General features: G+C 43.1%; 1 protein-coding gene across 1 annotated transcript; it reads right to left on the bottom strand.

Annotated features, from left to right (window-relative positions):
- Positions 1 to 2334: 2334 nt before the first annotated feature.
- Positions 2335 to 8131, bottom strand: PEBP1 (phosphatidylethanolamine binding protein 1). The gene is made up of 4 exons (XM_006908597.3): positions 7866 to 8131; positions 6668 to 6777; positions 5938 to 6038; positions 2335 to 3320 (listed from the first exon to the last, which is right to left on the bottom strand). Exons 1-4 carry the CDS (start codon positions 7992 to 7994, stop codon positions 3103 to 3105), a joined length of 558 nt encoding a protein of 185 aa, XP_006908659.1. The 5' UTR covers positions 7995 to 8131; the 3' UTR covers positions 2335 to 3102.
- Positions 8132 to 20889: the final 12758 nt, after the last annotated feature.

Raw genomic sequence — 20889 nt, 5'->3', positions numbered from 1 at the left:
TTTGAAATTTAATGGAAAGACAACTGGTGGGAAGCTAGAGAGGCAAATGGGGGTCAGATCACACAGAGTGACCGGTCACGTAAGGATCTGGTCCGTATTCCAGAGCGACTGCAAACTGCTGAGGAGTTTTAAGTAGGCGATTGAAGGAAACAGTCCCTTGCTGTAGATAAAGAAGAGGATGTAGGCCACGTACTATCATGGTGAAATATTAGAGAGACACCAATCCTGTGTTTTATTTAGGGCTTCCCGAGAATCTGCCATGTTAGATATATGTTCTGCCATGAAGTCAAAATCATCAGTTCCTGACATTCCAGGGCTGTGTTAAAAATACTGGGCTCTGGAGAAGCGGCTACGGCTGTACTGTGATAAAGACTCCTGCATGTCTCTTCATTCTAAACCTTTAAAAACACACGCTTGATAAACATAGCCAGGCCGCAAACTGCCTTGAGGAAAGTGGTTGTTTTATGGACATTGTTCCTATGTGTCAATCAGGTCAAGTTAATCATTTAATCTCACCAACCAAATCATTTTATTCTTCAACAACCTGATGAGGTAAATGTAACAGATTGATTCCCCCCCATCCATGTTTCCCATGAGGAGGCTGAGCCTCAAAGGGAATTCGTGTGTAAGTGGGCGTGATGGTTCTGAACTGGGCTTTGAGGCTGGAGCTGGGTTCCTGAGGTGGATCACCCACTTCCAGAGGGAGATGCCCTTAGGCAAGGTCACTTCTCCTTTCTAGAGGTGAAACATGGTATCCCGTTGTTTCTAAGCTTACTAACTTATCTTTCATACCTATTTTTCTTTTTATGTGAACTTCTTGTGCATACACAAGTTGTTTTGGTTGGGTTGTTGACCTTTTTCAGAATCATTTATATGCCTATACCTGTTTTAGACAAGGAAACAGATTATAATTCCTTATAAATCTTCAGACTATGATTTAAAAAGTACTGTGATGTAAGATAAAGGTCTCAAAGAAAATAGTAGTTTAGAGAAAGAGTAAATGGTTTTAAACATATGTAAATAACAAGTTGTCATATATTTGAAGTTTGAGAAAACTGGCAAGGGTATGAGAAAAGTTACTTTTATCACCATGGCCATGAATTTAATCAGTGTGATCTTTTTGGGGGGTGGTTTGTATCAGCACTGAAAAAAGTATGTATCTTTTGGACTGTTTCAATGCTAGGAATTTATTCCACTAAATTGTTTGCAAAAACATTTTATACAGATAAAAAGTTTGCTGAAACAGTTTACAATAGCAAATAACCAGAAATAATCTAATCACAGTAGAGAAGTGGACTGGTTAATTGTGGAACATCCATAAGATAGAATATTTGTTCGAAATGACATGAATTGTGGTGACCTGTTTTTTTAATATTAGATTTGACATCCAATATTTTCAGGTGTACTGTGGTGACCTGTTAACTGAAGATATATTGCATAGAGGTACACTAGTTGGGGAAAGACAGAGTGGAACCCCTCCGTATAGCAGACGATAACTTTTTAAGGATAAATATGTAGATATATACTGATACCTTTATATTTTTTTCTAAAAGAAAACTGGTAACTGCCGTTGATGAAATAGGAAGGTGAAAGGCATTTTCTTCCTGTACTGTTTGCCTCATCTTACCATGTGCATGTATTCCTTTTTATTTATTTTTAAAGTCAACAGCGTGACTGTTTTCTTTACAACTTTCATTTTATAAAATATTTTTAAATGAATTTTAAAACCCCAAAGTTAAAAAAATTACTATCTTATGTCCCAGTGATGACACGAGGCAACGTTTCCATCAGTTTTTCAGAGAAGCACTGCAGCAAAAGGTGGGGGAAAGGCCCAACCAGGCCTAACTCAGGATCCTGTCTCCATCACAGGCGAGGTCAGTGATTCGGACCTTCAAACACCTGCTTCCCCTTCATCTGGTACATCAAGTGTTGTGAGTGATCTATCACCATCCCCGAGCCTTTTTGGTATTGATTGTATATTGGATATAAAGTCAGAACAAAAAGAGGTACAGGCTATTTTTTAGCTGTTGTTACGGAGTCTGCACACAACTACGTCCTGAGGGACCACTTACGAAAAAGCAAAGGTGCTTTTTGGGCAAGACTTGGCTAAAGTTTTGTGACTTTTTAAAAAAACCTAAGTTTAAATTAATGGTTGTTCCGGCTACAGTTTAATGGCATGTGTGTTAAGTGTGAACTCTCTGTATGGTCTGTGAATCAAGTCCTAATCATTACTGCTGGTCAGGAAAAGGATCTACTCACCCTTGGAGGCTGTCTCTTGACTTCCCACGTTTATGAAACCCCACACCCAAAAGGGTAAAATACTTGGAGGCTCAGTTTGTCCTCACAATGTTTTCATTTTATTCAACTAGAATCAAATTGCAGAATTAACACAACATGTAGCAACTCCAGACAGGCTTTTCTTACACCAATGAAGAGTGATCAATTTAACAGGCACAGGCTTAACAAATTTCTGACAAATCTTTCACCCAGCCCTGCAGCTCATCTAGATGGTCACGCCTCAATAGGAAAGCAACTCTCCCATTGGCTCTTATAATAATGCTCTTTGAAGGAGCCAGAACAGAATACTGACACGTAGTAACAAATCTGAGATGTACCATATTGGGGGTTAGTGGACACGCCAGGCTCTAGTTGTTTGGTGAGAGACTGGACCGTGAAAACACCCCTCAGAGGATTCCACTATGCACAATCCTGGACTTAGGCTTACAAAGGCAGAGGCAATGAATTTTTTAACTTCTTTTAAAGATTTTTTGATGCTCTGCCCTATTACTATAGACCTGTTCTTCTCTAATTTTTTTCTTTTTTAAATTCCGGATTGCTATTCCTACATTAACAATCTGATGACCCCATCATAGTACCAAAGTATCGCCTAAAATGGAGTTAAAATTAGATCAAAACATAAACCAGGGTGTGTGACCCTGTGTAATTATAAAGGACAGGCAGAAGAAAAAGTCACCTTAAACTACTATCTGCTCAGGTCTCATCTATGAGAATGGGAATAGAGGAGGAAAAATCTACATACACCACAGAACTTGAGGACACTGCTTGGGACTTCTGGGGTGATTTCTGTCTCCTGGCTTTCCCCTACTTCCCAGACAGCTGCTCGTAGAGTTTGGGCACATAGTCATCCCATTCCGCCTGGTAACATGTGCCAGCCACTGGGGGCCCGAGCTCATACTTTTTGCGGAAAGATGCCACCTTGAATTTGCCACAATGGTCTCCAGATCGGTTGCTGAGAATGGGCTCGTCACACTTCAGTGGGCCGTTCTGCTCGTACACCAGCCAGACGTAGCGGTGAAGGCCTGGAGGGAGACAAGAGGGAAGATGTACACACGGTCAGGCATCTGATGGAGACGTCACCCATTTTCACAGAACGTGCTAACGTGGAGGGACCCGGACCACTTCATTCACAAGGAGGACACTGAGAACTTAGAGAGGTAGAACGAGGCAGGTCACTCACCAGCTGAAAAATCACTCAATGCCTCTCCACTGCAATTGGTACCAAGTCCACCCTCGGCATCACAGCCTCTAGGGACCTGCAGGATCGGGCCCTTGCGCATCTCTCCTACCACTCTCTGCTCCTCATTCATCCTACTCCAGGACTCCTGCCCATCGCCAGTCATTTTCCACCACTCCCATCGGAATGCCCACTGTACTTCTGTCACAGTAATACTGCTATCTCAAATTCTTACTTTTTAATCTCCCTGTGAGAAAGAGAACTCCACAAAGCTATGGCGTTTGTCTTCTTGACCAATATCACCCTAGAACCTACCTCAGTGCCTGGCAATAGGAGGTGCTAAAAATATACATGAGAGATGGATGAAGGACACAGCAAATCACTGACCAGGGGCTCATCATACTGCAACCAGACTAAAGGAAAACATTACCTTTCTACCTTCAAAACTCACTTCCTTAGAAGACAAAAGAGACCTGCTTTGAAAGAAATGACCCCAACTCACTTCAACTAACTAGCAAAGAATGTTTTAAAATGAGCAGGCAAGCACCCTATTAACCTTGCGTCTTTCTACAAGCTCCAATTAAGTACTGGACACAAACAGGCACCAGCAGTTTTGTTTTTTTAAGTTATTTAAAGAAAAGTTATTTAAATATTCATACACGCATGTTCATTGACGCACAATTTGACGCACAAAAGCCAAGAGGTGGAAGCAACCCAAATACCCATTGATGGATGGATAAACAAAATGTTGTGTGTGTGTGTCTACACACACATACATAATAAAATACTGTTCGGACTTTAAAAAGAAGGAAATCCTGTCACATGCTATAATATGGATGCATTTCGGTATGGAGCTACATGGATTTTTTTTAAATTTAAAGATCTAATTGGCTTTATGAAGCTATTTAGTAATTCGGCAGCATCTTATCTAGCAACAAGAAGGGTGCTCCTACGTGGATTTTCTGAAATTTTCATATACTGCTGACTAGAGTGTAAAAATTTTCAACCATTTTGGAGAACTCTTGGGCAACTTTTGTGACCCAATAATTCTACTCCTAGGTATTTAGCCCCCAAAGAATGGAAACCTATGTCCACAAAATGACAAGAATGTGTATAGCAGCTTTATTCATAATATCCAAACATTGAGAAAAAAACAAAAGTCCATAAACATAATAGTTACATAAACTGTGGTACATCTGCACAATGGAATAGCACTTGGCAATAAAAAGGAATAACTTCCTGATACAAATGACAACATGGATAAATCTCAGACATTATCTTGAGTGAAAGAGACCGATCACCAAAAACAAATGCATACTGCATTAATATCGTTTATATGAATACAAAAGTAATCTATGGAGATAGGTGTAGGAGAATGATTAGTTCTGGGAAAATTTAACTTAAAGGGTGTGTGCATCAGTCAATATTCAGTGACTAAACCATTACAATCTTTATTATGTCTAAGTCACACCTTACTAAAAGGTGGTGGGGAGCGAGTGAGTTACTGAGGCTTTCTTTGTTAATGAGAACACAGCTCCTAATTGAGAAAACTGCTTTATTCTCATGTGTGTATTTCCCATAATTAAACTGCCTGCTTTGATAACTGCCCTAGAGAACTTAATAGATCCCTGAGAAAGATGTGCCTTTATCTTCCTTTTATGAATGTATGAGAAGGCTGAAGGCATCTGAAACTTCTGGGTTTACAGATTAAACATGTTTATGGCCAACTGTCCTTCAGACTAACTCATGGATAGACAATGTGTACCAAAGCTAGTATGCCGCCACGCTTCACCCACCACGACTTCCTTGTTCCAGCAAATAGAAACATCCTATCATGCACAAGCAATAACAGTGCGCCATTAGCTTAGGCAGCACTTATCCACCCAACTTGGAGAGATTCAATATAGCATTCTCTCTCTTTACATATATAATGTGGGCCTGTCTTCTGTATAGTTCTTAAAGTCTTCCAAATGCTTTCAAGATATCATGCTCAATTTTCAAGAGAAAAAAAGGGAGTTGTAAAAAGATAACCCGATTTTTAATAATTAATTTGGAAACTATCATCATTCCTGAGATCTTTTTATGGAAACTAGGAAGTTCAAAGATCACAGAGGGCAAAGGCTGAATACAGAACTTAAATAGTTTGTGTTCGATCCATGTGCACACCCCCCAGGAAGCCATTCCAAGCGTTCTGCAACACTGCTTCCTCGGTATCTCCTCACCAACTCCTACTCAGAGGCGATGCTAACAGAGTCCGTCTAACCAGAACCCAAGGTTCTAGCCACCTGACTACTGCCTTGGAGGTGAACTACACTGCCTGAAATCTCCACTAGGGAGAGAACTCTCATAAATAAAAGTATAAAGCTCTAAGAACCAAACTAAAGTCTGCAGCATTTTAGGCCAATCCTAATGTCCACCCAGACTCCCCTCCCGCATCACCTCTAAAAGCAGCCTTTACTAACCTGTGCCCTTGGGAGGCCCAGAGCCCACATAATCGGAGAGGACTGTGCCACTGCTGATGTTATTGCCCTTCATGTTGACCACCAGAAAATGGTGCCATTCCCTATGAGGAGGAATACAGGACCGTCAGTGCCATAGGAATGCACCACCAATGACAGTGCATGAAACACGTGTTCCATGCCAGGACGCAGCAATGAACCAGGCAGTCCTGCATTCTTGGCCAGTGCAACACAGGGGTCAACAAACCTGTAAATAGCCAGACAATAAACGTTTCAGGCTTTGCGATTCATACCGTCTCTGTCATGACAAGTCAGGTTTCTGGCTATAGCATGAAAGCAGCCACAGACAAGATTTAAATAAGTTGTCATGGCTGTGTTCCAATAAAACTTAATTTATGGACATTGAAATTTGAATTTCATGTAATTTTAAGATATCACAAAATATCATCATTCTTTCCATTTTTTCCTCAATTATTTAAAAATGTAAAAATCTTTCTTAGCTCATGGAGCTATACAGAAATAGGCCTCAGGCAGCTGTGGCTCTCAGCTAGTTTCTAATCTCCTGCTCTAGGGGTTGAAGAGGCCAAAAATGCACACTCTGGCTTAAGCATGTTTGGTGAGCATCCCAAATCACATCTCCTAACACGGCATGTCCAGTGAGGGGCTTACACAGTGCAAGAAGCACCAGTTCATATTTGGATGACCCGCTGGTCTCCAACTTTGCCCAACTTGCCTAAATTTGGGGTCCTTCCTGCTGGGAGCGTCCGGGTCTGTCAGGACCAAGGTGTAGAGTTTACCTGAATCAAGGCCATCCCATACAATACTGGTGGGCCGGTTCTTAACCTGTAAGAAGGAATCAGTTTAGAATTAAAAAGTCAGAAATACTAAAGAAACCAATGCTCTTTGACCTCAAGTCCTCGTAGGCAAAACAGAGTAGATTATTACTAAAAGCTAAAGTGTGTTGACTCTACTAGGAAACTTAATATTCTCTTTACCTTATTTTAGTCCCAGCAACACTATAAAGCTGCTATGTTATTAACAGAAAGAGGTGGGGTCAGGATTTCAACCCTGGTGCTGATGGAGTCCTCTTAACTACAACCTTACAGTTGTCTGGAACGCCAGGGTCTCCAGATTTGGTGACCCAGAGGTTACCTAGGCCCTGCTATATTGAAATCTGAATTAACTGGACATTTAAAGGGGCACAGAAAACGAAACAGTCGAGGTGGCCAGATATGAGCTGTCAGTCTTGGACAAGTGAGGCTGCAAGACAGTTACTTCATATTTAAACACCCAAAACAAACAGAGCAGTTTAGTCACACCGCTGACGGCTCAGAACAACTTGGACAGTGTAGGGCATTCTAATTTCACCACTTTCAGCAGCCTGGTCCTGCCTCAATCATCGGCCAAACGATAAAACAAAGACCACTGCCCTCGAGACTTGAAGCTGCAGAAGACACCATCACGCTCTTGACCGCTAAAACAAAGGAGGCCTCGCTGATCATTGCCGGTTACATAATGCGTCATATGTCCTCGGATGAGGCTTTTGCTCCCCAAAGTAGGCCTAAAATCCCAAAACTCTGAAGGAAGGCTCTGGTGACACGGGGGCAACCAAGGCCACCCCTTCCAGGGCACGGCCCGGCCCCGCCCCCGCACCCCGCGGTGCCGACTGTTTCCGGGCCTAGGCCCCTGCCAGTGCCTTGAAGACCCCGGCAAGTAGATTAATTTCCCCCACAGGCCCCTCCCCACCAGGTGCCATGTTCCGGGTGCTCCGGGTGACCTCAGGCCTGCAGCGTTAGCATCGCGACCCCCTTGCCTGGGTGGGAAGGGCGCACGTTGGCCGGAATGTCCTTCCTACCTCCGCTGGGTCCCCGAACCCACCGTCCTGCAGGACTCCCGGCCTTGGGCAGCTGCACCCCCGCGCCCTCGGGTACCTGGGTGGGCGTCAGCACTTTGCCCAGCTCGTCGATCTCCACCCCGGAGTATTTGACCTGCAGCGGTTGCTGCGGCCGCTCGTCCACTTCCTGCAGGCTCAAGGGTCCGGACCACTTGCTTAGGTCCATTTTCTTCGCGGGGCCGAGCGGGCGGATAGCCGGGACAGGTGAGCGAGAACAGACGGAGGAAAACAGCACCGACTGGAAGCGGTCGGCAAACTGGCCAGAGGCAACGCGAGCCGAGCGGAACGGGGCACGCACGCGCAAGAGCCACCGCCCCGGCCCCCTCTGCTCTCTGATTGGTCAAACCCGGTAGCGCGTGGTGTCTCGCGCTCCCGGGTCAATGCAGCGGGCTTTGCCCTTATTTTTGCACGGAGAGATTCTGCAGCCCGCGTTCGCAGAGTTCCCCGGAGCTATGGCTCGGCTTGCAAGACCGTTGTTTCAAGAAATGCAATTGATCTACCCTTGATTTTTTTTTTTAACCTTTTTGCATGATTCTTTGCTCCCCTTTCTAAATTCAGCAATAGTTAAGGACTTATTTTTCTATCGCATTTCCTGAAACAAGCCAAATCGCCTTCGCCATCCTGTAATTTCACGCATGCTCACTTTGTTTTGGTTAACTGCAGGATGAGAGGGCCTGAGTGAACTTTTGGGCATTTTTCTCAAAGGCCAAATATATTTGCACATAAATTTGATCCTCCTCATCCCCACTTGCTCCAAACAAGATTCCTGGGAAATGATATTTTTAAAATCATAATTATTCCTATTTTGCTGACTCGTGGCTCTGCTTCTATCAAAACTGCTCACTGTGACCACAAAATGCTTTGCTTTTGCTAAATACAAAGGGCACTATTTAATAGTCCTTATCTGATTTGATCTAAGAACAGCCTTTGACATTGATAACTATCCCCAGGAAATAAAAAGTTGTTTTCATTTCTTACTAGGAAATAATACAAGTACATTGTAGAAAATTTAAAGGAAAAAACCCAAAGAAGTAAATAAAAATCTTTTCTATTCCCCTACTTGGATATAAACAATTTGGGGTATATATTTCCAGTTATAAACTATGAGTATAGATAATTTTGTTTATTCACAAAAATAATTTCATTTTACTCTTACCATTTTAGAATATCTGTATCAAAACAATCCTTTCACAATGTATACATAATATTAAATCACCAGATTTAATATTATAATAATATTTAATATGTTCACTTTAAATCTTATAATTTTATATGTCAATTATACCTCAATATTACCGAAATTAAAATATAAAGAAGTCTTCATTATTTTAATGGCTTATTCTTCTGTAGATGCACCACACTTTATTCCACTAACTTCTTGATATTGGACATTTACGCTGTTTTGTTGTTTTTTCCTTTTACAAATATTACTAAAATGAACATTGTTACATATTTCAACACTTGGTGGATAGTTTTAGGAAAATTTTATTAGATGGGGCTAGCTAGGTCAAAGGTTATATACTTTATAGGGATCAATTACAGTTAAGTTTCTAGTTAAGTCTGGGTAGGAAACAACCCCTTTAAGACGAAGCACTGATATGATTATTGGGTCTTTCCAACATCCATTCTGTAAATGCATTTTGAGAACCTCGTGAGCAAAAGGAGGACCAAACCCTGCCCTCATAGAGTGTATAGTCTAGCAGTGGAGAGAGACATTAATCAAATGACATTCAGTGAAAGTAAAATTACAGATCGTGATGAGCGCTGAAGAGAGAAGATTAGACCATGTGACCCCAGGAAAGCCACCATCAGGCTCAGGGCCACAATTAGGCTATGAGAAGCAGGTGATGGTTGCAAAACCTCTTGGGAAAGGTGGAAAGAAATTCCAGGTATTTCTGCTCCTGGTACCGTTCTTACCCCTTCCGTACCCCAACAAACAAATGGGCACCTGTAAATTCTACCTCTTAAATGCCCCTCCAGTAAGTCCACTTCTCCTTGTCCCACCTGCTTTCCCAGTGACAACTCCGGTGTCACTCTCTGACCACTATTTCCAGCCTTCCCTTCTAGCCCATTCATTGTTCTCAGATGTAAATCAGATGCATCCACACCTCATTTCTCCACTTTCCTTAAAGTCCTCTATAGCTCCTCATTGCCTCAGGATGAAATCTAGACTCTTAATAAGGCCCTGTAGACTTCTCCCACCTCCCTTCCACTTTTCTCTCCAAACGCTCTTAATTTGTTTCAGTTCCAACTTGTCTTTCTGCCTCTGGGCCTTTGCATATGCTGTTCCCTCTTCCTAGAACACTTTTCCCCTCGCTCTCCTCCCCTCTCAGCCCTCACTGTACCCTTAACGCAGCTCACTGTTACTCATAGATCACTTCCACCTTCTCCCCACCCATCAAGACTGGGAACATGCGCTGCCCTCTGTGTCCACGTCTATTCTGTCTTTTCTCTCCTAAAATCGAAAGCATTGGGGATTACAAATTTATCATTCATCTGAACCATTCCACTGCCCCGCTGAATATAAACTCCATGAGGGTTATCTCTCTTGTTCACTAGTCTTATCCCCAGCACTTAAAATAATTCCTGGCTCCCTGGTACATGATAGTATCATTATTATTATTATTATTATTATTATTATGAGAAAATAAGTGAATTTTTAAAAACATCTCATTGGTTTTAGGTTCCGATCACTAAAGCTTTGCTTTCTGATAAAATATCACATTCAGAAAACACAGGCCATGTCACCTTTAACTCCAATATCAACAGCACCTCCTTAATCAGCAGCTGAAGAAAGCAGAGCACCTTTCTTCTCACTGTTTAAATTGAACAGCTCTCATTAAATGCTCATGAGATGATAGATGCCATCCCACATGCCGTGTGTTAAAAAAGAAAACTATTTGATCTAAGAGACGGTTGAACCTTTATAGAAAATGCTCAGGAAGAGGTTTTTTGAACTTGCTTTAAGCTATTCTCCGGGACTAAGCACAGAAGCTCGCTGGACATTTAAGAGGTGGGAATGACTTTGCGGAATGCCTACTGGGTGCAAAGCACTTAATGTGCTCCCTCGGCTGTCCTGAGAAGGCAGCGCTATTCACCTTGCTTTATTGATAAGGTAGTAGAGGCTCCGGGGGTGATTGGAAAGGACCGCCTGCCTCTGCCAGCACCTTTCTCTGTCGCCATTAGCCCCCAGGCTGCTCTCTCCACTGCGGAGACAGAACTGGAACCACTTCCACTAAAACAACGGTTGGAACCAAGCAAACCACATCTACTGGATGCCTCCTGTGTGCATGTCAGCAGGCTCCAATAAAGACCACTACCATATACCGAGTGCACGTTATATGCAGGTCATTGCATTCCAATAACGACTGGACCACCTCTCAGGTGCCTACTGAATGTATGCTCCGATGACAACAATTACCCCATACTGAGCACCTACTGTGTGCTCCAATGAGGAAGGCTGACATTTACCGACCATTACCACTGCCACGTGCCAAGCCCTGACCAAACACCTTGACCTTCTGCATTTCATTTCATCCTCACACCAACCCAGTGTGGGAGGTACTGCTATTATCCCTGTTTTACAGATAAATAAACTGAGGCTGGGAAAGCTATTGTGGCAAAACAGGATGAAAGCCCACCTGGCTCCAAAGGCCAGATGCAAAGTTCTGGAGCGTCCCCTAGCTAGGAGTGCTGGAAATAGAGGTGAGGTGGGCATGGTCTCTGCCCTCCAGAAAGCTTTCCCCTAGTGAAGGTTGTACAGTAAATCACCGGGAAAACCCCGCATGGCAACCGTGAGAATGCACCTCTGGGATCTGACTGGCGGGAGAGACATTGGCCAGGGCCCCAGATGCCATTCTGCGTTTAGGCTGGGGCCATGCTTTGACAGGCCTGCTGACACTTTCGTTTTAGCCCAGTGAGACCCATTTCACATTTCTGCCCTCTGGAACTGTAAGATAAGAAATCTGTGTTGTTTTAAGCCACTGAGTTTGTGGTCATTTGTTACAGCAACAGTAAGATACTAATACAGCATATGACTTATCCTGAGCCTCGGTTTTCCCCTCTCTAAAATGGATTTCCCAACACCCCTTAAATGATCATTGTGAAGATTAAATGAAACACATATGATATGCTTCATACCCGGCCTGGCACCTCCAAGTGGGAAGCTATGAGTGTTATTACATGTTCATTATATAAAAACTCACGAGTAAGCAAAGTTAACTAAGTAAAAACCTTTAGTGATCCTATCACCCAAAAGCGATGAATATCTTACTGTATTTCCTCCTAGACTTCCTTCGACGTATACACAGGTGAATGTGCATTTATGAAAGTATGTCTTCAATATGAATTGGGTCAAAGTATACGTACATGCTGTTGTGTAATTTGTCTCTGTTTGCTTCTTCCCATCATCTATAAATAAATGACTACAGCAACAATCATAACGACTGCATAGGATTCTATCATATAAATTATCACTTGTTTAAAAACACAATCCCCCAATTGGGGGCACTTAAAGTGTTTTCACTACTATGCTCTAGAAATATCTCTGCAGTATGTATCCTTTTAAATGTATCTTCATGCACTTATTTGGTTGGTCGGTTGTTTTTTCCTTAGGATAATATCCTAGAAGTAGAGTTACCGGGTCAAAGAATATTTGCATTTTAAGTTTGGAATACCAAATTCCGCACTGGGTGGGACCTCTGCGCCTGATCGATTTTTAAGCCAGAAGGGAACCTGGTGATCAACCAGGTTTATACCCTCTCGTTTGTTTTCAAAGATTTCTATCTCCACAAAGTTTTCATGTTTCTGACAATAGATACAGAATATGTGACCTACATAAGAATACATATGTACTTTCACATTACCTCTCATCTAATATTCTATGTAGAACATTTTCTGATTTTAAATACGGTTTTAAAACATTGTTTTTTAAAGTGACTGCCTAATACAATGGTCCTATGAATTATTCAATCATTCATTTGTTTGTTTCTCATTTACCCCTTCATTCGACAGTTGAGGAAACCGAGGTTCAGAAAGTCTCAGGGACCTGCCACACGTCGTCATCAGCTGAGAAGTAAACCTGTCCGTTTGTTCGGTGCTGAGAGCTCTCTGCAGAGGCGGAGCAGGTCTGGGCAGAGGCAGGGCATCCAAGAGAGAGCTTCTGCCAGCCAGAGCAGAGAGGCCAGGCTCTCCCACAAATATCTAGGAGAAGGCTCATTTCTATCCAGAAACTAAGAAAATCCAGGTACAGAATCAGCCCTGGGGGATTTTAGGGGACTTGTGGCATATAGCAGATGCTCAATATTTATCAATTCCTCAGAGCACTGTTCATGTATTAAAAGAGGTGGGGAGGCAATTTTTAAAAAGAAAGAAAAGGAAAAAAATGTGTTTGTTGACACACATCCACTATAGACTTGTCTTTCTGGATTGTAATTTGCATGTGGGTCTAGGTGGGGGAGTGTCTGTAGGTGCTGCTGTGGGTAGATTTGAATGAATGAGCCTATAAAACCACAGGATGTTTTTGTTTGTTGAGCGAGGGGAGGAAATTCACTGATGTGGTTATTCAGTGAAATGGCTTCATTCCAGTTTTACTCGTTGTGCTTCTGCTAGAGAAAGTGTTTCATAAGAGAGGCCTGGACAAAAATAAACCTCCATCCTGTGGCTAAAGTTCAGAAACAGTTTGTCGAGGCCATGCCAGTGACTTGTAATTGTGACTCCAGGGGAACCAGGTGCTGGTTGTAGGTCAAGGATCTAGACTGAGACATTGTTCTGGAAATTGGCCTCCAACTGGTCTCCAGGATTCCACTTGCTAGGTCTTTTGCATGGAGATTTTGCTTTTTTTTTTCCTCTATGAGAATTTCAAAACATTTTAAAACACCCTTTACATTCTCACTGGCGTCTTCTGCATGAAATATTTTTAGGAAAGAGAAAATTAATTTTAAAAACGAGAAACTCTAGTTTCTTGAAAATCAAAAATAGAATTAACATATGATCCAGCAACCCCACTTCTAGGTATATAGCCAAAGGAATTTAAAACAGAGACTTAAAGAGATATTCGCATGTCATATTCACAGCAGCAGTATTCATAATAGCCAAGAGGTGGAAGCAACTCAAGTGTTCATCAATGGATGAATGGATAAACAAATATGGTAAATCCATATAATGGAATATCATACAGCCTTTAAAAAGAAGGAAATTCTGTCACATGCTACAACATGGATGGATGAAACTTGAGGACATTATGCTAATAAAATAAGTCAGTCATATAAGGATAAATAGTGTATGACTCCACTTATATGAGATATCTAAAGTAGTCAAATTTCTAGAGACGGAAAGTAGAGTGGGTCGCCAGGAGCTGCAGGGAGGAAGAAATGGGAATGGCTGCTTAATGAGTATAGGGTTTCAGTTTTACAAGATGAAAAAGATCTGAAGATTGACTGTGAACAGTATGAACGTACTTAATGCCACAGAACTACACACTTAAAAATGGTTAAGATGGTAAGTTCTGTGTTATGTGTATTCTATCACAATTAAACATGAAAAATAAAATAAAAGCCAAGTATATTCTAGTATAGCCAAACAATGGAATATTACTCAGCCTGTCAAAAGGAATGAAGTTCTGACACACGCTACAACGCGATGAACCTTGAAAACATTGTGCTACGTGAAGGAAGCCAGACACAAAAGGCCACATATTTCACGACTCCATTTATATGACATGAGCACAGTAAGTAAATCCCTAGACACGGAATGCAGATTGGTGGTCACCAGAAGCAAAAGGAGACGGGAACAAGGGACACAGGTTTTATTTTGAGGTGATGAAAATATCTTGGAACTAGATAGATGTGGTGGTCGCTCAACACTATGAAGGCACTAAATGCTAGTGAACTGTCCACTTTAGAACGGTTATTTTTATGTTATGTGAGTCTCACGTCAATTTTAAAAAAGCACATTCTAGAAGTCACTGGCAAATGTATTTGTAAGCTCAGAGGTTGTTTGCAGGATTACTTCTTTTAGAGACTGGGTAACAGAAATGGACAGATTAATGGGTATAGACACTGGTGTTGCTTTTGCCAGCTCCATTTCTCTTGCTTCAATTAATAGCACCCCACTTTTCCTTTGGGGAACCACCCTCTGTCACTCAGTTCATGTGGTTTAGGCAGGGGCTCCGGGGATGGTCGCGTGACCTGAGGCTGGCCCATCAAAGCATCACAGCCCTCTGGCCTAGCCATTGGTTCAGGATGCACAAGGGAACTAAGCCAGGCCAATGGGCCTCAGTTCTGGAACCTTGGTTGGAACCCCTGGGAAGAGAGACTCTCACCTCCAGCCAGCTCTGCTGAGGAGAGAAGATGTCAGCCTGGAGCTGCTGGTGATCTTCTGGCCACGAAGACAGAAGAGGCTGCCTGAGAATGGAGCCAACGCAGAGCAAAGTAGCTTCGAGAGTCGGGGTAGGGTAGAAAGGTTTTATGGCGCAATGTCATTAACACTGTTTGACCTCTGGATGGAGCCAAACATGAAGCAAGATTTACCCTTGGACTTTTCTCCTACCTTAGTCAGCAAATTCATTTTGGACTTGTGCCTCTTTAAGCTAAATATTCTTCACTTGTGACAGAATGAGTCCTTGGTTAATGCAGATGACCTGCTTATTGAAAAGGAAATAGGAATAGAAACCAGGTCTCCCGAATTATGCTAAAATTCAGTGAAGCCTCATTCATTCTGTCTTTTGTGCAATAAAATTAGTGATTTGATGAAAAATGGCTTGCCTTGTGTCTTTGACAGGATAAGCTTCAGAATGCCTACCATGCCCACAGCCCCTAGGAGTCTACTTTCATTATGAGTCTACTTTCAACCCACCTGACAGCCAATCCACAGGTATGTCAAACCACTTATGAAATGGCCTGGCTCAACAGGATTACCTGGACCAATCAGATTCAACCTCTTGAATCTGCACTACTATAGGAGAAACGGGCAGGTGTAACTGATTAGGAGCTAATGCAGAAAGGAGAAGATGCACAGAGGGGCCGTTAGGAGTCTTGTGCAGGCTGGAAGTCAGAGGCTGCAGGGAGTACGGGTAAAAGGATATATAGTATGGAGGAGAAATGGCCCATCGGCAGTGGGAAAACAGAGCAGATCCACAGAGAGAAACAGGTACCTGGAGAGACAGAACTGACCCGCTCTACAACAGGGCTTCCGGTGGATGCCAGACCAGCAGCGTGCTTTCAGCAAACACCTTGTTCTTCAGGTGACCTCAGTACATCTTTGTCTCATGAAACCTAAAGGATCTGGTCAATTTTTTTTTTATATATATATTAATTAAGACTCTTTCCGTTGCAAGTGACTAAAACCAATGCAAACTGGAATGTTTAAAGAAGAAAACTATCGTTTGGGTCCTGAGACGTCAATTGGTGATTGGCCTCAGAAGTATCTGGTTCCAGGGGCTTAAGTGGTGCCGTAAGTATCTAACTCCCTCCTATTTCTCAGCTTTGTTTGCTCCAGGCCGGTTTCAATCTCAAGTAGACTCTCCCTCTATGTAGCCAAGTAGCCACTGTGATCAGCAAGCAGCTCCTAAGAAGGCCCCAGTGATCTCCGCCTGCTTGTATTCACTGCCTTATACGATCCCTTCCCCTTGAGTAAACGCTTCTAACCAATAAAATTGGGCCATGCTAATGGGATGTCATTTCTGTGATTAAGTCACATAAGATGGTGAATCGCGTCTTGCCGGCACATGTTCTCTACTGCCTTCTTAGCTTGCAGGCTTTCGTAAAGTAGGCTGCCACGTGGAGAGGCCCAGGTGGCAAGGAAATAAGGGTGGCCTCTGGCCAACAGCCAGTGAGGATCTGAGATCTTTGGTTCAACATCCCGCAAGGAACTGAAACCTGCCAACAACCACCAAGTGGGGGCGGAAGCGGACCACTCCCTGGTCAAGCATTCAGGTGAGTGAGGGGTCTGCCTCCTCGTTAAAAACCTATGTGATTTCTCAGGCCTGACCACAGGCAATCACAAAGCCTTCAGCTGGGAGGCCTCACGGGGGAAAGCTGCCCAGTGCATTGCAGTCTCTGAAGGCAGTTGCAGTCAAGGACTCAGCCCCTCTGACTAGTCATGCACTTTTGCATATTTGCATTCCTGGCCTTGGCTCCTTCATTCCTGGGTCTGTTTATCTGAGGCCTTGGGCAGAGGTCTCTTCCGGCGCCTCTGCCAAGGCCTCCTGCCGTGGGAAGAGGTGGAAACATGGAAGACACTTTCCCCAACTCTGCCCCAGTACCCGGTACCTCTCCACTCCGTGCCCTTCTTCACTGTCCTCTGCTTCACTGTCTTCTCACCAATCCCAATGTCTATAAAACTGCCAGAGCCTTTCATCTGGGGCTCCCTCAATAGTGAGTGACCCCCACGTCTGCACTGATCCCACCGCCTCTCAACCTGCGCACTGTTCCATGGGGAAAAACACAACAGGAAGAGTGGGTGCTTTCTCTGAAGTGTAGCCTCTTACACCTTCGCGGTACGTAATTAAAGCCTCAATTACTTCATTTTTGGCTTTCTGCTTCATTCAGCTGACAGTTTAGTGCTCACCCCTAGTGCAACTGCCCTGTTCCTGCTGTGTACACCTCGGAAGACTTCTTGGAAAAGGGGACCACTTGAGCTTGAAGAATTTCTGGGAATCAGCCAGGTGGAGAAGTGAGTAACGGGGACCCCTGGTGGTGAAAAGAGGAAGAACACGGGCAGGGGCTAGAGGTATAGAGAGAACAGGGCTTAGTTGAAAGAGCCATTGTCAGGTGAGGCTGGAACTAAGGGGGTGAAAGGGAGCCCCGCTGTGTGTTGTTACCCCGGTGTCCAGCACAGTCAGTGCCTGGCGTGCAGTAAAGGTCAGAACCCCGGTAAAGGCAGTGGGAACAGAGGGGAGGAGGCGAACTTCAGGGCCGGAGTATGTGAGTGACGGAAGGGTACGCACATCCCTGAGAGAACTCTAGCAGTGCCCAGATCCGCAGAAAACTTGCCATTCCTCGGGGTTTGCCTTTCGAAGGCCTCATATTGGTAAAAATATCATTTCATTGCTATTTTATGTTGAAAGGGTCAGATGTACACGTCGAAAAGAAAGAACGGATGTCGGGCTGTTGAAATAAGAGCATCTTGCTTTTCCAGGAGAATAATCCTCCGTCTCCCTTCTGTTACCACAAGCACCCTAAATCGTGTGAAGGCAACCAGCTGACACCCCTGCCTCTCCAGAACCTAGTTGAGAGCTGGCAAGCTACAAAACAAATGTCATAAGCGAGATGCAGACCTTCTTTATAAAAAAAAATTGGAAAAATGATTTAACAATGTAAGCGATTCACAAGAGTGCTAAAACATATTTTAAACACTATTTTTAAAATGTCACAAAGTCCATGAAGGAATAGGTACTTTCCTCATTCAAAGTCTATTTATTCTTATTTGACACTGAGTCCTAATAAATTTAGTCACCCAGGTTCTAAGATAGAGCATATATAAAGCAGCAAATTAGAGTAGCAAATAGCTCCTTGACAGCAGCAAAAAATGCAATTATATGAATAGGTACCAATTACAGGGCATCTACTGCCTGCTGGGTACTTCTCTAGCGCATGCCTTACGAAATCCACTCAGCCCACAGACTGAGGTTCAATGAGGGGAAAATAACTTTCCTAAGGACACATAGCAAACCCGACGGGAGGACCAAAACCTGTGTTCAGTGCCTCACCCACGGGAGGAATTAAAAAAGAAACAGCAGTCTGGGGCCACTTCGCGTGGGGGATAGGCCCTTTAGTTCCTACAGATAGCACAGCACAGAAGCCAGTCTCACAATGTTCACACGCACGAAAGCTCATTCCTTGGATGGTCATGAGAAAATACTGCATTGTGTCCACTGTGCTCTGTTCAGAGTAAGGGAATGATATGATACATTTCAAAAGACATCAGAGCTTGGATATGTGAGCAAGTCCTGGCTTTGTCCAAGAGTTGTGGCCTTGAGCAAGATGCTTAACAGTTCTAGCCCTCCTTTCCCCTCTGGACGGTGAGAGTTATTGTTGGAGCCAATGATCTCTGAAATTTTTTGAGTTCCATGCAGCTTGGAGCAACTCTTATCTCTTAGAAGACCTTGGCTTGGAACCCAGAGTCCATACAGGATCGAGAGCGCCACCTGGTGATTCAAGTTTGTAAGTAAGTTTTTTTTTTTTTTTACTTCCTCCTGGCCCAACTAACCCAGTTTACCATTCCAGTTTAGACCTGCAGGATTGGTTTTTTCTCCTAACTCCTTAAAATTGTTCCTTAATGTTGTGAATATCTGCATTTTCTTGGGGAAAGGGTACATAGCTTTTTACAAAGCTTTTAGTCCTCCCGCCCACAATCCAAGTTTTTACTACCCTAAGTAAATGTGAGGCCCGGAAGACAGGCGATTCGTTTTTTCAAACATGGGCTTGAGGTTGCGACTTTATTTGGGAAGTTATTTCGCCTCTCTGAGGCTCAGCTTCCTCATTGTGAAATATAGATAAGGATAGTACCTCCTTCCGAGGTTTGCTCAAAGAATGGCAGGAGACATTCGATATCTTGTGAGGGAACTTCATCAAAATCTCACAGGACATCAGCCATCAGCTGGGAAAGCCAGTGTGCAAGTAGTTACCATGTCTACCAGTTAAGCAGGACCGAGTTCTCCAGGACAGGGAATGCAAAAGTCTTAGAGGTGAATTAAGTTCCGTACATTCGTCTTTAAGAAATGAGATGGAACTTCTGTGTGGGTAGGAGAAAGACCCAAAACAAACAATGCTCAGATGCTGGGACCCTAAGAAGTTGGGAACTCCTGGCTATCCACCCAAAAAGGTTTTACTGAAATCTCTGAAAAAGGAAACATAATGGCATCAAATACTACTTGACCAAATTCCAGCCGGGTGTCCTGGCATAGAGAGAGCCCAAACTAAGTAACGAGAGGAAGGCTTTTGTAAAATGCCGCTCTGCTCACAGAGCAGCAAGAGAAGGAAGAACACTTCATTTCCAGAAGACATACATGGAATGATGGGTAAGGCATAGAGGAAAGTAGAAAAGAGGGACCTCAAGTCCTTTGAATCATTTAGTGGCTTAAATATTTATTGAATGTCCATCGACTGATGCAATGATAGACAAAAATGTGGTATCTCCGTGCAGTGGAATGTAATTCGGCCATAAAATAGGAACGAAGTACTGATAGCTGCTATAACATGGGTGAACCCTGAAAACATTATGCTAAGTTTTGAAAACAGCCAGTCACAACATATATTGTTTGATTCCACTTATATGAAATGTCCGGAATAGGCAAATCCATAGAGACAGAAAATAGATTAGTGGTTGCCAGCTGCTAGGGGTGAGGGGACGTGGGGGTGACAGGTGCAAGGTAAGGTGTTTGTTTTGGGAGTCACAGGAATCTGAAGTTGGTCGTGGTGCTGGTTGGACAACTCCGTGACTACTAAAAGCCACCGAATTATACACTTTAAATGGGTGAATTTATGATATGTGAAATTTACCTCAATAAAGCTGTTGTAAAAAAAAATAACTGTCATTGAACTTCACACATCCGGGTAGTCACAATAGACGGATCCTCTATAATTCAATAAGCTTTGAAAACACAAGTGTTACTGGCTATATAATATTCCAACAGGTGAAAATGGGTATCCTGGGGAAGAAGACTGAGACTTTGGGGGAGGAGGGCAGGACGCTTACTTTCAAGATATAATTTCATCATAAAATCGCTTGGATTTTAAAAATTCGATTCGCTTCTTTATTCATAAACACCAACAAAGTTTCTCTGTCTCACATGTAACATTCTCCCCTCGCTGTTCTCCTACTTTCTCATTTTCTTCTGATTACAAAATTTTTTAATCGTAAAATACATTTAACATAAAGTTTACCCTCTGAACCTTTTTAAGTGTGCAGTTCAGTGGTATCAGATACATTCTCATGGTTGTGCAGCCCTCACCACGACCCATTTCCAGAACTCCTTTCATCTCGCAAACCCGAAACAACATGCATATTTCAGCCCCCGGCAATCACCCTTCTACTTTCTGTCTTTAGGAATTCGACTCAAA

This window comes from Pteropus alecto, unplaced genomic scaffold (assembly GCF_000325575.1).
Source record: "Pteropus alecto unplaced genomic scaffold, ASM32557v1 scaffold113, whole genome shotgun sequence".
NCBI lineage: Eukaryota > Metazoa > Chordata > Mammalia > Chiroptera > Pteropodidae > Pteropus > Pteropus alecto.
The sequence above is the reverse complement of the archived record's forward strand: the minus strand, read 5'-3'. Positions and strand labels throughout refer to the sequence as shown.